Source organism: Eschrichtius robustus, chromosome 16 (genome assembly GCF_028021215.1).
Source record: "Eschrichtius robustus isolate mEscRob2 chromosome 16, mEscRob2.pri, whole genome shotgun sequence".
NCBI lineage: Eukaryota > Metazoa > Chordata > Mammalia > Artiodactyla > Eschrichtiidae > Eschrichtius > Eschrichtius robustus.
The window spans coordinates 10,026,025-10,040,748 of NC_090839.1; the positions used below are offsets into that span (position 1 = coordinate 10,026,025).

The following is a 14,724-nucleotide window of genomic DNA, read 5'->3' on the forward strand; positions in this document are numbered from 1 at the left end:
GTAGTGCTGCGGACGCCTGGCCCGGGGGGCTGGAGGCAGTTTTCTCGGACGTTCCCCGGAGCCGCGCGGGTGCGAGGTCCCGGCCACCGGGCGTGGAAGGGCGGGTGAAGCTTCCAACCCGAGTTCTGGGGCTCGGGCCTTGCTGACCCCGCCTTTGTGAGTTACACACACCCCCCCCCTCCTTGTAAATTCACCCTCCTCGGGTAAATTACGTCGCTCCCCGAGGGGATTCCTGCAGCCACTCCCCCTCCCCCCAAGCGCTATGAAATGACGGTTCATCTCCCGAACACGTTGGAAGGATGCTCTGAGACCCCTTTGGAGGCTGTCTTCGGGGTGCGCCGGCACCCGGGTGCCCGACCTCCTTGGCGCTGGGCTGGGGCTGAGCGCCTGGAAGGTGGGCGCTCCGAGACCCGCGCCCCAGGCGTTTTCCTGAGGGATGGGGGGGGGTCTGAAAAATGTCTGAGCTTCTGCCGGGACCTGGGGCTAGGTGCTGGAGAGAGACACAGCAACGAACAGGGAGGATAGAATTCCGACCCTCCTGGAGCTTATTATGGCCCAGTGGATGCGAGAAAGATGGCACATGAGATAAAGCGATGGAACGTGAGGTGTGTTAGGGCTGAGCGCCGGGGGAAACATCAAACTGGGAGGGGCTTGGGAGGGGGTTGTCCCGGGAAGGCCTGTCCGTGGAGGGCGCCGTCGAGTAAAACTCTGGAGGTCGTGAGGCAGCGAGAGGTGGAGATGGCCGAGGGAAGAGCATTCCAGGCAGAGGGAACAGCAAGTGCAGAGGCCTCGGGCGTCAGCGAGGCTGGAGCTTGGAGGCGCGTCCGGTTGAGCTTTTGAGAAGTGACGGGAGCCGCGGGCTCCGGTAAGGACTTCGACTTCTACTGGAAGCGAAGTGGAGCCATGTTGGGGGCGGGGAGTGAGCAGGGCAGTGCCGCGGTGGGATTTCACCCCGGCTGCCACCGGGCTAGAGGGGCTCCGGGAGAAGCCTAGGGACCCCGGACTACCCTAAGCCCCCGGGGCAGTAGTTCTCACCCGGTGGGCCTTGGGGCCTCTGCTTCTGAAGAGCCTGCAGGTAGGGAGCTTCTAGAACTCGCTAAATTCTCAGGCTCCCACCACCCCCTCCGCTGCTGTAATCTCAGGGGTGGGGTGGAGTCGGGGACGCTGCATTTCTAAGGCGCTTCCCCTTCTGATTATCTTGCACTCAGGTAAGACAATGTAGGTTCCTACTTGATGGTCCCTCTGCCCTCCACCTTCCCTCCCGCCCGTGGGTAGCTGCTGCCTTTTGCTTAGCAAGAGGGTAGCGAGAGGAGTTTTTAGCAGAACTTTCTTCTCTTCTCTCCCTCCCGCGCATTTTCCTGGCTCGGAAAGGGAGAGGGGAATCTAGTCTCTTCTGCCAGAAGGATCAGACTTCCAGCAGCAGGTCTCTCTGGTGGGCTTTGATGACCATACCGCTCCCAAGGAGGTAGTGGAGGAGAGCAGAAGCTTAACAAAGTCACCCCTAAACTAATAGTTTGGCATCACGCTTTAGTTTTAAATACAGTCCTAAAAATAAAACCAAAGAAAACCAACCCTTTAGATAAATAATAGCTAATTAAACAAAATGTTTCAAGAAACTCTTAACATTGCCTTTGGGGGGAACTGGGTAGCTGGGGAGTGGGGTTGGAAGGAGACTTTTCACAGTAACTTTTGGATTATAACTATTAACAATCTATTTATTACCTATTCCAATAAATAAATAAACGTTTCTTTAAAAAACAAAAAACCTAAAAAAAAAAAAAAAAAAAACCTAAAGCTTGGCTGGATGGAACTACTATAACCAAAATATCCTGTGTTTGTGCTCAAGGTCTAGAGTGGCGATAGGCGGGTGGAACCGGAGTGGGGTTCCACCCTAACCCTAACCCTAGGGTGGGGTTCCTGGGGTGGGAGCAAGGCTTCTGCTGATCCTCTGTAAAAGAACTGGGGAGGTATTGGGGATGTTGAGTCTTTGGGGGAAGCGATTATAAAAGACAATTCATGAATAAACCCGGGCTGTTCAAAGTGAGTGCCATGGGCTGCTTTTTCTTCCTGCAAACAGCGCTTGGAGGGCACCTCTTGGAGCCTTGCCCTGTGTTTGGAGGGGTTGCGGAGGGTGTTCTGTGTTGTGCAGCACTGTGGGTGCCAGGGCTTCTCAACACCAGCCGCCACTGTGGGGAAAAGCAGCCTCGCAACTGACGTTCCCCCTCCACGCATTTTAGGTCTGTTATGATGCTGAGCTAGAAGCCCGCCTTTTTTTTTTTTTTTTTTTTTTTTTTAAAAGGTTGGGCCACTCTTAATTTGCAGATGACTTTGCAACTCACCTAGCTTTTGGAGGAGATAGAACAGAGCAGGTCAGTTGGTAGACTTCAGTCACTCCAATCAAGAGGGGCAGGAAAACAACCTTACCGAAGGAGCATCAACAGTTTCTCAAAGGGTTAAAATGGCCGCTGCACTAAACCGAGTTTTGTCAGATGTGGCCCCAACCCCATCTTTCAGACTAGAAGGGTCTCTGCCCCAACTGTACCTTTCTCAGGCGAGTAGGCTTCTGACCTTCCTTGCTTTCCTGGATGCTTAAAATTGAAGGAGGAAGTCGCCTTTAGAGGCTCTGCATGCCTCTGCCGTAGTCTGCCTTGGTGACCCTTTATAGACTTGGGCACAGTTTTCTGATAGCTTTAACCCATCCGTCTCCCTTCTACCTGTCTTCAAACTTGCATTGCTCAGTGTGTTTTCCACTCCCTGAGAATCTGGTGGCTCGTGTGTGTACACATCAGTGAATAAAACCAGTAACGTTTATATAGTGCTGACTTATGTATAAGGTTCTTTTACGTATATACATTAAAGAACTTAATCTTCGTCTAAACCTGTGAGATGGGGGCCATAACCCTCATTTTACAGACGTGGAAACTGAGGAACACGGAAGTTGAGTAACTTACCCAGGGTCACACAGCTAGTAAAGGATAGAATTGGAATTTGGAACTTATCACCTGGCTTCCCAGTCGGTTTGCTAAATCACTGTGCTTTAGAGCCTCTCACTTAGATTTCAGCTTTTCAGTATTCCTTGTTTTCTGTGGGATTAAAAACCCTCAATAGTTTAATGGCTTTCTTTAACATGTGAATTGCTAAACAATGCAAGGTTTTGTGTCTTCCTCTGAGGGGCAGAGTGATGGACTTCAGATCTGGCAAGTGTGGGTTCTAATTGGCTGAAACCATCTAGCCCTGCGGCCTTGAGCAGCAGCTCCTCCAAGCCAGTATCTCTTCTCAAAGAGCAGAAATTCTCAAAATGTGGTCCCCAGACCAACAGCATCAGCTGGGAGCTTGTTAGAAATGAAGAATTGCCAGCTCCACTCCAGACCTACTGAGTCAGGAACTCCAGAGGTGGAGCCCAAGCCACCTGTACCTTAACAAGCCCTCCAGGTGATTGTGATGCACAGGTTTCTGAGTAGTGCTGGCTTGGAGTTATACTTCTGCCACTTTAATGAGCATAGGCATCACCTGGGGATCTCATTAAAGTGCAGATTCTGTAGGTCTGGGACATGAGATTCTGCATTTCTAACAAGCTCTCAGGTCACGCTGATGTTGGTGCTCTGAGGACCACCCTTTGAGTAGCAAAGGCTTAAAGAGTAGTGTGAGGATATCACTTGGAGTGCTTTAAAAAGGCAGGTTCCCGGGCCCACCCCCAGTTAAGTCTGGATGAGGCTTTGAAACTACATTTAACCCGCAATTCAGGTGATTCTGATGTAGGTGTGGAGGCCGTCCTGTGCATCATAGGATGTTTAGCAACGTCCCTGGCCTCTGCCCCCTAGGTGCCACTATCGCAAACGTGCGCACACGATCATGACAATCAAAAACGTCCCCAGGTATTGCAAAATGACCCCCAGTTGAAAGCTACGGGACTAGGTCAGTTGTTCAGACCCTGTTAAGGGGCTTCAAGCACCACAGCTACTTGGATGTGATACCTGCAGTCCTTTACTTGAAGCCCTGTAATAGCATTGACTCAGTGGAGGCCGGGTGCTGTACCAAGACTTTACATTGCTCATCTCTTAACTCTGAGGCAGGTCGGTGATACCTTTTTACAGATAACCTTTCTGAGCCTCAGTTTACTTAAGTTGCCAATAGTCACACAGCTAGCACGTGGCTAAGCAAACCCTATGCCTGGAACTGAAGCCCTTATCAACGTGTTCTACAGCTTCTCACGGTAAGAAGGTTTACCTTAAACCTAGCAAGAAAGATGGAATCCACCTTCTATAACTGGGGCCAAAAGTCCCTGACCTTGGCCTGTAACTCATAAACTAGTTAATATATTTTTTAAGACTGAAGATATTGACAGCACCGCTTTTTACCTTGGTCTTAAATCTGTTTGGAGAGAAATCACTTTACAATCTTCTAGGAGTACTTAGGCTTTGTTATAGAAATTTTTTAACCTGCATATTAGGTTGAACCATATGAAATTATCTGATCATTTTGGCCCACAAAAACAGCAGTTTCACCTAGCTTAGCCTTACTAACAGAGAGAACGATACAGTGAACTTCCTGGGCTAGACACTCAGTTTCAACAACAACTAGTTACACGTGGCCAATCTTGTTTCTTCTGTGCAGCCATTCCCCTCCCTGGATTATTTTGAAGCACATCAGACATATACTATTTATAAATAGCCATCCCTAAACTAATAGAATGCTTTTAAAATGCTTTAATTTCATCTTCACACCTTTAAAAAAAATTTAAAAATTCCCTTATCAAACTTTCAGTTAGTGTTTGCACTTCTCATGGTCTTGAATGGCTTTTTTTTAATATATAAATTTATTTATTTATTTATTTTTGGCTGTGTTGGGTCTTCGTTTCTGTGCGAAGGCTTTCTCTAGTTGTGGGGAGTGGGGGCCACTCTACATCGCGGTGCGCGGGCCTCTCACTATCGCGCCCTCTCTTGTTGCAGGGCACAGGCTCCAGACGCGCAGGCTCAGCAGCTGTGCCTCACGGGTCCAGTTGCTCCACGGCATGTGGGATCTTCCCAGACCAGGGCTCGAACCTGTGTCCCCTGCATTGGCAGGCAGATTCTCAACCACTGTGCCACCAGGGAAGCCCCTTAAATGGCTTTTACAATATGTTTAAATTGGGATCCAAAAAGGTCCTGATACTACAGACCATCTCACGTCTTTTAGTCTCTGATTTTTCTTTCTCCTCCTCCATCTTTCAAGTTGAAACAGTGGCATTTTGTCCTGGAAAGCAGTGGCACTTGAAGTGTGGTCTGTGACCTGTTACTGAGTTGAGTCAAAATAAATTCAGAAATGGAGAGTAAGCACTTAAAAACAGCTCGACATCCAGCTTTCTGTCATATCTAATAATGTTTGGGCTTTTATTGTCTTATTCCACTTTTCTCATAATTTGTCTTTATTTTATAAAAAATACTGGTCTGACGGATCGGAAATTATTCTGTGTACCAGGTCTTCCCCACGTCGTTTGAGAAGCGCTGCTGCAAAGTTTTGCAGTCTGGATCTTGGCAGTTGGGTCCCTGTCAGGATACCATGTTCCTTTGTCCCATGTACTTGCTGGAACTTGGTAAAGAGGAAGAGGATTGTTAAGACCAGAGTGTGCATGGCTTCTAACTTGTGATGTTTGGGTTTTTGTTTTTGTTTTTGTTTTTTTGTGTGGGGGGTGGTAGGTGAAATAAGCCCAAACCTGCTATAAGACTTACTGTGGTGCTTATATTTGAGAAATTAAGTAACACTTACTATTGTCTCAATTTCAGCTTCCGAACTAGATAATGATGTTCCAAAACCAACTTATCCCTCCGCTGACAGCAGTGATACCCAGAAAGCCCCTGTCACAGCTCTTCCCTCCGAGTCAAAGGAACAAACAGCGACCCTTGGGGAGAGGACCTTCAACTGCTGCTATCCAGGTAAAGAATAAACTCGAGGCGCTGAGCCCCTTCTCTGTACGGGGCTCGGTCACAGGAGCTCGGAATCAGTTCGCTCACTGACTCAGCATGTGACTTGCCAGAATTTCAGATTCCTGGTCGCTTTCCTCTTTGAGGTTATTTATATTAAGGGAACCTGTTTTTCTTTTCTAGGTTGCCACTTCAAAACTGTTCATGGCATGAAAGATTTGGACCGCCATCTAAGAATTCACACGGGTAGGTATCCATTCATTTGCTCAAAACTTGAGTGTTGAAAAAAACCCAAGGATGTGGATATGAATGAAGTGCTGGGCGTATAGTGGCGAGCAGGACAGAAACAGTCTCTCTGCCTCATGAAACTTAGTCTAGTGGGAGGGTCTGGGACCTAAAAAGTCACAAAGGCAATAAGGGTTACTAACAGGCGAGGGGAAAAGTACCGGGACTGTAGTAGGGGGATTTGATCTAGGCTGGTCATGACGGGCTTTTCGGAGGAAGAGACTCTTACATTAAACTATGAAAGATGGCTGAGGGACTTGCCTGGTGGTCCAGTGGTTAAGACTCTGTGCTTCCACTGCAGGGGGCACGGGTTCGATCCCTGGTCTGGGAATTGGATCCTGCGTGCTGCATGGCAAAAAGAGAAAAAAAAAAAAGATGGCTGAGTAACCAGATGAGGAGAAGGAAGGGCTCCAGGCAGAGGGAACAGCGGCGCAAAGGCTTGGAGGGAGCAGGAGCCGAATGGGTGTGAGATGCAGCTGGAGAGGCCGGTGGAGGGAGGGGAGGGGCACACCGCGGCCTTGTGGCCATAGGAATCTTAGATAAGAGCAATGAAGTTGCTTCTCGAAGGTGCCTTCAGAGCAACCAGCTGCTGAGAATACAGGGAAGCCATACGTGCTGGAGCAAAGGAATGCGTGATCACGAACCAGGCTCTGCACACCGTGTACGGCCTGTTGTCACGCCCACTTGTCTAACTATTATCTGTGGCTGCTTTGTTACCAGTAATGTAATAGTAAGCCCATGACATATTAACAATTTTATGAAAAATAACTATTTTCTGGCCCTACAGTGGGGTTATTGAGTAGTTGCTGGAGACTGCATGTTGCACAAAGCCTAAGGTGTATTATACTCTCTGGTTCTTTACAAAAACTTGGCCAACCTCTGGTCTCTAGTGTAGACTCTATAGTAGCCTGTATGAGTTGGGATACTGATGTATTTGCTCTCAGAGATACCAAACTAAGTGACTTAAACACAATCAGATTGATTTCTCTCAAGTACAATTTAAGAAGTAAATAGTCCACAGCTGGTGGAATAGCTGGCAGCCTAAACATACAGCTTCGTCTCCCGGTCCAAGGCAGCTGCTCTAGAACTCAGTCTCTCAACCAGTGGAAAAAAGAAGCAGGAGGAAGGGCTCACAGCATGCCTCCCTCAGGTCATGCCCCAGAAGCAGCATCTCCTGTGACTTAGCGGGATAATGAGGAGAACTTAGTCGTGGCCACATCCGGCATGAAGGGGGCCTGGAAAATGGCTTCAAGAGGGGCAGCCATACGCCCAGCTAAAACCCTGAAGCTCCGTCATTAAGAAGACAGCTTTCTGGACAACTAGTCTCTACTGGAAATGGGCGTTGTGCTATGGAAACTAGACAACAAAGGGTCATCTTTGCCTGGGAAGGGTGGATCGTGAAAGGCCTCCTAGTGAAGCCCTGAAAGACAAGGCTCCCAGGATGATGTTGGTAAGAGCATGCAGACTGTGGGAGCCATTTGAACAAAGATGACCCCCCCCCCCTTCCTCCCCAGCAGGGTGGCCTGGCTAGGCAACTTCAAAGTGGGTGACTCTGCCCTGAGGATAACTGAGCAGTCCTCCATTGGGGCGGTGCTACTGCCATCTAGTGGGTGGGGGCCAAAGGTGCTGCCGAAATCCTGCAATGCACAGGACAGGCCCTGCAAAGAATTGTCAGGCCCCGGTGTCAACAGTACCAGGCGGACCTAGAGAGCTAGGCAAGGGCTGGATTAATGTTTTATTGAGGCGATACAGAGCATGATGGGGATACAGAAAGTATAAGGCAAGGCCCTGTCCTTGGTGGGGTTCACTGAGTCAGGGATGCATATGCAGGGCAGACCCGTGCTTCTCTGGTAGGTGTACACCTGAGCTGCTTCTCTGGATCCAAGGCAGTTGCTCTACTTCTCTGAATCTCTTACCCAGTGGAAGGTAGGAGTGGGGCCTGGGAGGTTCACAGCATCTTTCCCTCTGGGCATGACCCAGAAGTAGTGTGCCTTGTGACTCATGGAATAGTGAGCAAGCAACTAAAGGTTGCATAAAACCAAAGTATTTCGGTCCTGTGACAGTCCAAGCATGGTGGCCGGGCCCCATGGTTTCAGGGACTCGGGCTCTTCTTTTGTTGCTTTGATATCCCAGTGATGTAGCTCTCCTTGGTGTGGTCTGAGATGGCTTACTGCACCTTAAAGGCACATCCTAGAAGTTACACACATCATTTGAGTTGACGCCCATTTGGCCAGAACTTAGTCACATGGCCACTCTTAGCTGTGGAAATGAAGGCCGGGAGCTTGAAATCTTCAACCTGTGTGGCAAGTGCCCAGCTACAAAGAGAAGGTTCTATTACCAAGAAAAAGAACTAATATAAACCAAATGACATCTCTGACCCAGCTGTTAGTGGGAGGCAAGGATGGCAGTATATGTGTGGGTGATCACTTAAGGACCTTTGCCAGATGGGTAGAACATTGATTTCCCAGACACTGTTTGAGATCTTGTACACTTCAAAACTGAAGATCCCCAAAGAGTTTTTTTTATCGACAGTTACTGCATTAAAAGTTAGAACGAAAACTTTAAAACATTTATTCATTTAAAAACAGTGGACGACTTCCCTGGTGGTCCAGTGGTTAAGACTCCATGCTTCCAGTGCAGGGGGCGTGGGTTTGATCCCTGATCAGGGAACTAAGATCCCACATGCTGCACCACGTGGCCAAAAAAATAAGTAAATTTTTTTAAATTAAAAAAAAAAATAAAAACAGTAAGCTCATTATATGTAAACACTTCTATGAAAAGTAACTATTTTCCAAAACAAAATGTGATAAGTAACACTGTATACACATTTGCAAACCTGTCTTAATAGCTGGATTCTCATCCCTCTATTCCAGTGTACAGTCTATTGCCATGTGTTCCTTTGGGGTATATGAAGAAAATCTGGCCTCTCATATAATGTAATTGGAAATGGAGGAGTATTTTGATAACCTTTTCAGATAATACTACACCAAAATACAACAAATGATAGTTTGTTAAAGACTAGTTGCTGTATAGAATTTGCAGTCATATCCATAAAGTTTTCAAACTGTTAAGTTAAAATCCATTCGTTAGTTTGTTTTCCACTTTGAATGGCTCCTACTCAGGCTTGATTTGACAGTCATACACTGGACATTTGGGAAAATGTAGGTTTTGCTAACTTTTATAATTGTTCCAAATGTTGACCCATTTCATTGTAACCATAGGAGAAAATCACATTTAATATTACCAATCTCATCAGAAGTATCTAAGAACTAGGATGCTGCAGGCCCAGGGTAATAGGGATATATGTTCTGAAATCCGAACTTTTCTTTTAGAATCTAGAAGTTAACCTCACAGTATCATCATTAACGTTCCTTGACATGACAGTCTCACTTAGTTCATATTTTAGAAAACATCTGCCAAATACCAAATCTGAAAATAATCATGGTTTTTCAGTTCTTTCAAGTCAAAATGGTGCAGCATAAGAAGAGCACCCGGTTTTCAGTGCAATCATCCCACAAGCACTTGTTCTCAAGCCAACTGGCATACTTTGGTTTACAGCAGACTTTTTTAAAAATGTAATTGACATTTTTAATAGGGAAATTTACCATTCAAATTTCAAATATACTAAATAAGTTAAATATTAAAGTCTATGACTTACTAGCAAATATAGGAGGACAAATTTATGGGGGAAATAGGCAAAAACAATTAGCAAAGACCACAAAGAAGACAGATTAAATATGACTAAAGTTAAAACTTACAATAAGATACCATTAAGGAGTTAAGACAAGTGTCCTACAAGAAATTTGTAACATGGGGCAGAGTTCATCTTCAGAACACACAAGGATGCCTACAAATCAAAGATCACTCCAACGGAAAAGGATTTGAACAAGCAATCACTTAAGAAGTAGAAGTGCCAATATTCACATGAGAAGCCCACATGGAATAAAGTCCAAAAGAAACAAGTACTGTATTTTCCTCAGTGGGCTAGCTGAAAAGTACTAAATTAAGATTGTGAATCACAGAGCATCATGTATCACCTGGCACTTAATTCAGTCATCACCACACCCTGCCTCCCCACCTTCCAAGTGGGGATGTGCTTATCTTTAGGGAGGAGACTGGGATTAAGGATGGGGGAGCGAGGGGGGAACGTAGGAACTGGATAGAGTGCTGAAAGGAGCAGGACTAGTTTCAAAAGAATTTTGTGTGTTCTCTCCAGGCCCCTTGCTGTCTTAGTGATTCTAATAGTTCAAGTGGATTCTTTTGAATTGTCCAGGTAGATTATCATATGCAAAGAGTGAGTTTTCCTCTCTTTCTGCTTGATCAGGAGTGCCTTGGCCTTGGTGCTCTGGGTCAGAGTTGAAGAGTAGTGGTGAAGATAAACCATCCATATCTTACCCCTTACTCTAATGAAATATCTTGATTTCTTTTTTTGGGGGGGGGCGGGGGGAGCTGTGCTGCACGGCTTATGGGATCTTAGTTCCCTGACCAGGGATTGAACCCGGGCTCTTGGCAGTGAAAGTACTGAGTCTTAACCACTGGACTGCCAGGGAACTGCCTTATTTTTATTTTTTTAACCACCATTTGTGGTTCGAGTCCTAAGAATTCTCTCGAGATCATTTATCATGTTAAAGAAGTTTTTTTTATTCCAAGCCTTCTGAAGTTGGTTTGGGGGCGTGTTTTGTTTTGTTTGGATTTGGGTTTTTTCATCAAGAATGATGATTGAATTTCACATGTTCTGCACTTAAGATGGTTCTCTGGCATTTAGCCTCATAAAAGAGAGTGACTTCCAATGTTTGTATTTTTATCCCACTCTACATTTCTTCACTTGGTATGGATATCAGGATTAATCTATCATGAAGTGAGTTGAGGCATTTTTTTCTTTCCCTCTGTGATTAAACAATTGAACATGAAAACACTTTTGCTGGAAAATTGGGTAGAACGCGCCCACAGTACTCCGTTTATGACTTTTTTCCAGAGGCTGGAGAGGGTGTAGATTAGGCTGTGATGACAGTGTCCATCTCAGTGACCACTGGAGCCTGCCCTGCTCACCCCTGTGTCCCCAGAGTCAGTGGCAGCTCCGCGCCTTGTGGTCTTCTCTCCAGGACCTGGCTGGTGGAGCGACCGGTCTGGATGGAATACACCAGATAAAGGCGTTCTTGACCTTTTTTCTTGCTGTGGACTCCTGGCAGTTTTGTGAAGCTTACGGGACCCTTCGCAGAACAGTATTTTTAAACATAATAAAAGCACATTAAACTATATTTAAGTACAATTGCTATCAAAGTGTTCATTGTGTGGTATTTTAATACACTAAACCCTTGCTTTCCTGAAGTGTGGTACAGACCAGAAAGGTCACCACCACCTGGGAGCTCGTTAGAAACACAGAATCTTAGTCCCCACCCAGGCCCACTGAATCTGAAACTGCATTTTACTCTTTGTTTCTATGAGTTCTGCTTGAGAAATGGGGAGATGTTGGTCAAAGGGTACAAACTTGTAGTTATTAGAGGAATGAGTCCTAGGGATCGAATGTACAGCATAGTGACTATAGTTAACAATTCTGTATTATATACTTGCAAGTTGCTACGAATAGATCTTAAATGTTCTTACCACAAAATGGTAAACTGAGGTGATGGAGGAGTTAAGTAAACTTATTGTGGTAATCATTTCTCATGATATACATGTATTAAACCATCACATCATATACCTTAAACCTACACAATATCATATATCAATTATATCTCAAAGCTATGAAAAAATCTGCATTTTATTGAGACCTCCTCACCCCCAGATGATTCGTTGGCACAGAAGCACTGAAGCTCTGCAGTTAATTTTCAGATCCAGTGGCTGGTCTACTATCTTAGTTGTGAAGTAGTGATGAGCGTAAAGGGTACTGAGAACTACAGCAAGTAGAATGTGGTCTGAACATGGCTCATGTCTGTTACTGGCGGTCTCGGGTACCGTTATTATGGTTTGTTGACTACATCCATAATTGGAGGAAATGCTAAACTCCACTTAGAGGTAATGGAGATAAAAATTTAATCCTTTCCCGTGCAAGGTCTTGGATCCCCTAAATTGTATCCATGAGGCCCAAAATAAGAACCCCTGCTCTGGTTGAGAATCCGCCTGCCAATGGAGGGGACATGGGTTCGATCCCTGGTCCAGGAAGATCCCACATGCCGCGGAGCATCTAAGCCCGTACGCCACAACTACTGAGCCCGCGTGCTGCAACTACTGAAGCCCGCGCGCCTAGAGCCCGTGCTCCACAACGGGAGCCACCGCAATGAGAAGCCCACGCACTGCAACAAAGAGTAGCCCCCACTCCCTGCAACTAGAGAAAGCCCGCACGCAGCAACAAAGACCCAACAGAGCCAAAAATAAATAAATAAGGTAAATTTATTTTTAAAAAAAATGAACCCCTGCTCTTCACAGGGAATAAGCCAATATTTTATAATAATATAAGTGGAATATAACCTTTAAAAAATTGTGAATCACTATGTTGTACACCTGAAATATATTGTACAGCAACTATAGTTCAAAAAAAAAAAAAAAACAAAACCAAACAACCCCTGATCTGGAATGTTACAGGTCATCTTGGGCAAGAGAAGCGAGTGTAGCCAACCAGACACTGGCTCTTTTTTGTTGTTGTTTGTTTTTGTTTTGTTTTGGCCACACTGAGTGGCTTGCAGGATCTTAGTTCCTGTACCAGGGATCGAACAGGACTCCCAACCATTGGACCACCAGGGAATTCCCAAGGCACTGGCTCTTAAAAGCATTTGCCTAACAGTGACTCATCAGTTTTGCTCCTCTTCCATTGGGCAGAGCCAGTCACACATCCAAGCCTGCAGTGATGGGACCATGCGGCATAATTCTCCTGGGAAGGACAGTGAATATTTGAACAATAAACAATTCACCTTGGGGTACATCTCTGACATAGCAGTTTTTCTAAATGGTTATTGCTCCGTTTTCTTTCTTGATTCAGACTGTAATTTTATATCTTCCTGGATGATCACCATTTTATTGAGTCTTCTAAACTGATTGGGGTAAAGTCCTATTTAATAATCATGATTGAGTTTGTCTATTTCTTGTCCCCTTTCTCCTTTCCAATGTCTATTAAAATGGTTCTCAACCAGGTACAATTTTGTCCCCCTCCCCCCAGGACATTTGGTAATATCTGAAGACATTTTTGACTCTCAGAACTGGGGAGGAAGGTGCTACTGGCATCTAGTGGAAAGGGTCAGGGATGCTGCTAAACATCTTACGTGCACGGGACAGGGCACAGCAAAGAATCACCTGGCCCCAAATGGTTGTAGTGGCGAGACTGAAAACCCTGGCCTATTGGTATCTTTCCTTTGAGCAAACCTCCCTTTTTAACAGCCATTTTTTGTTTTTATTGATCAAGTGCTGTTCATCTTCATTTCTTCTAGTTTCCTGAGTTGCATATGGTTCGCTTGCTTTCAGCCTTTTGTTTAAAATGAACTGAAGTTCACAGACATTCTCCTGAAAAGTGACTAGGCTATGGGCTTTGATACATGGAGCTCCCCCTGTTCATCTCTTGGGAGTTTGTAATTGGATTTTGATTCTTGAGCAAAAGTTGTTTCAAAACATGTCCTACAATTTGCAAGCTTTTCTTTGAAAAACCTTTTGTGAAACCTTGTTAGATTCATGAGTTTGATTCACATCTACTTAGTGAGTTCTGTCTCCTCAGTATAAAATTTTTAGTGGCTTTCACCATGATTTGTTTTGCCTAATATTGATATTTCTGATGTCTTTTAGCATTTTCCTAGAGTATTTTTCTATCGTTTTCTACTTCGCTGCCATTTTTATTTGGGTATCTTAAGAGCATTAAGCTGACTTTTTTTTTTTTAAATGTAATTGACATTTTTAATAGGAAATTTAATCCATTTTTTTCTTGTACTAAGTGATGTTTAGTTTGATATTTACCTCATTTTGTGTTCTGTCGTATCCCTTTTTTTATGATTGGTTCTCTTTGGTGGTTTGGAAGCAGTACTTTCCATTTCATTACTTGTATCCCACATCTTATCCACTTACCTTTTTGTTGTTGTTCTGACGTACACGGTTCAAGTGTGATACCCTGCGTCATCTGTCAACTGGCTTTATTTTTTCTTCCCATGGAATGCTAGTTCAAGTACAGGATATAATTTCTGTGGAACTTTGCAGATACTGTTCCCATCTTGCTACCATCCAGTGTTGTCTGAGGAGTTGTGTGCTCATCTGGGCATTTTTTTCTGAAAGCTTTAAGATCTCATCATTCCTAGGCTTCTGACACTGTCCCACAATGGCTCTAGATAAGCCATCTTAAGACACATGTCTGGGGAATTCCCTGGAGGTACAGTGGTTAGGATGTGACACTTTCACTGCTGGGGGCCCGGGTTCGATCCCTGGTTGGGGAACTAAGATCCCGCAAGTCGGGTGGTGCAGCCAAAAAAATTTTTTTAATTTAAAAAAAAAAAAAAATCCTTGTCTGTTTTTAGTGTTGAAATAATTCTTTTCTTTAACTTCAGGTTCTTGAGTTGGGCATGCC

General features: G+C 45.1%; 1 protein-coding gene across 2 annotated transcripts in view; it reads left to right on the top strand.

The window, feature by feature from the left end:
- Positions 1–14,724, top strand: part of ZFP64 (ZFP64 zinc finger protein) — a 76,744-nt gene that overhangs the window by 56,526 nt on the left and 5,494 nt on the right. For both annotated transcript variants that reach the window (XM_068523886.1, XM_068523887.1), the window contains 2 exons: positions 5,763–5,912; positions 6,084–6,146. In XM_068523886.1, the coding sequence (XP_068379987.1) occupies positions 5,763–5,912; positions 6,084–6,146 (213 nt within the window). The remainder of the gene's footprint in view (positions 1–5,762; positions 5,913–6,083; positions 6,147–14,724) is intronic.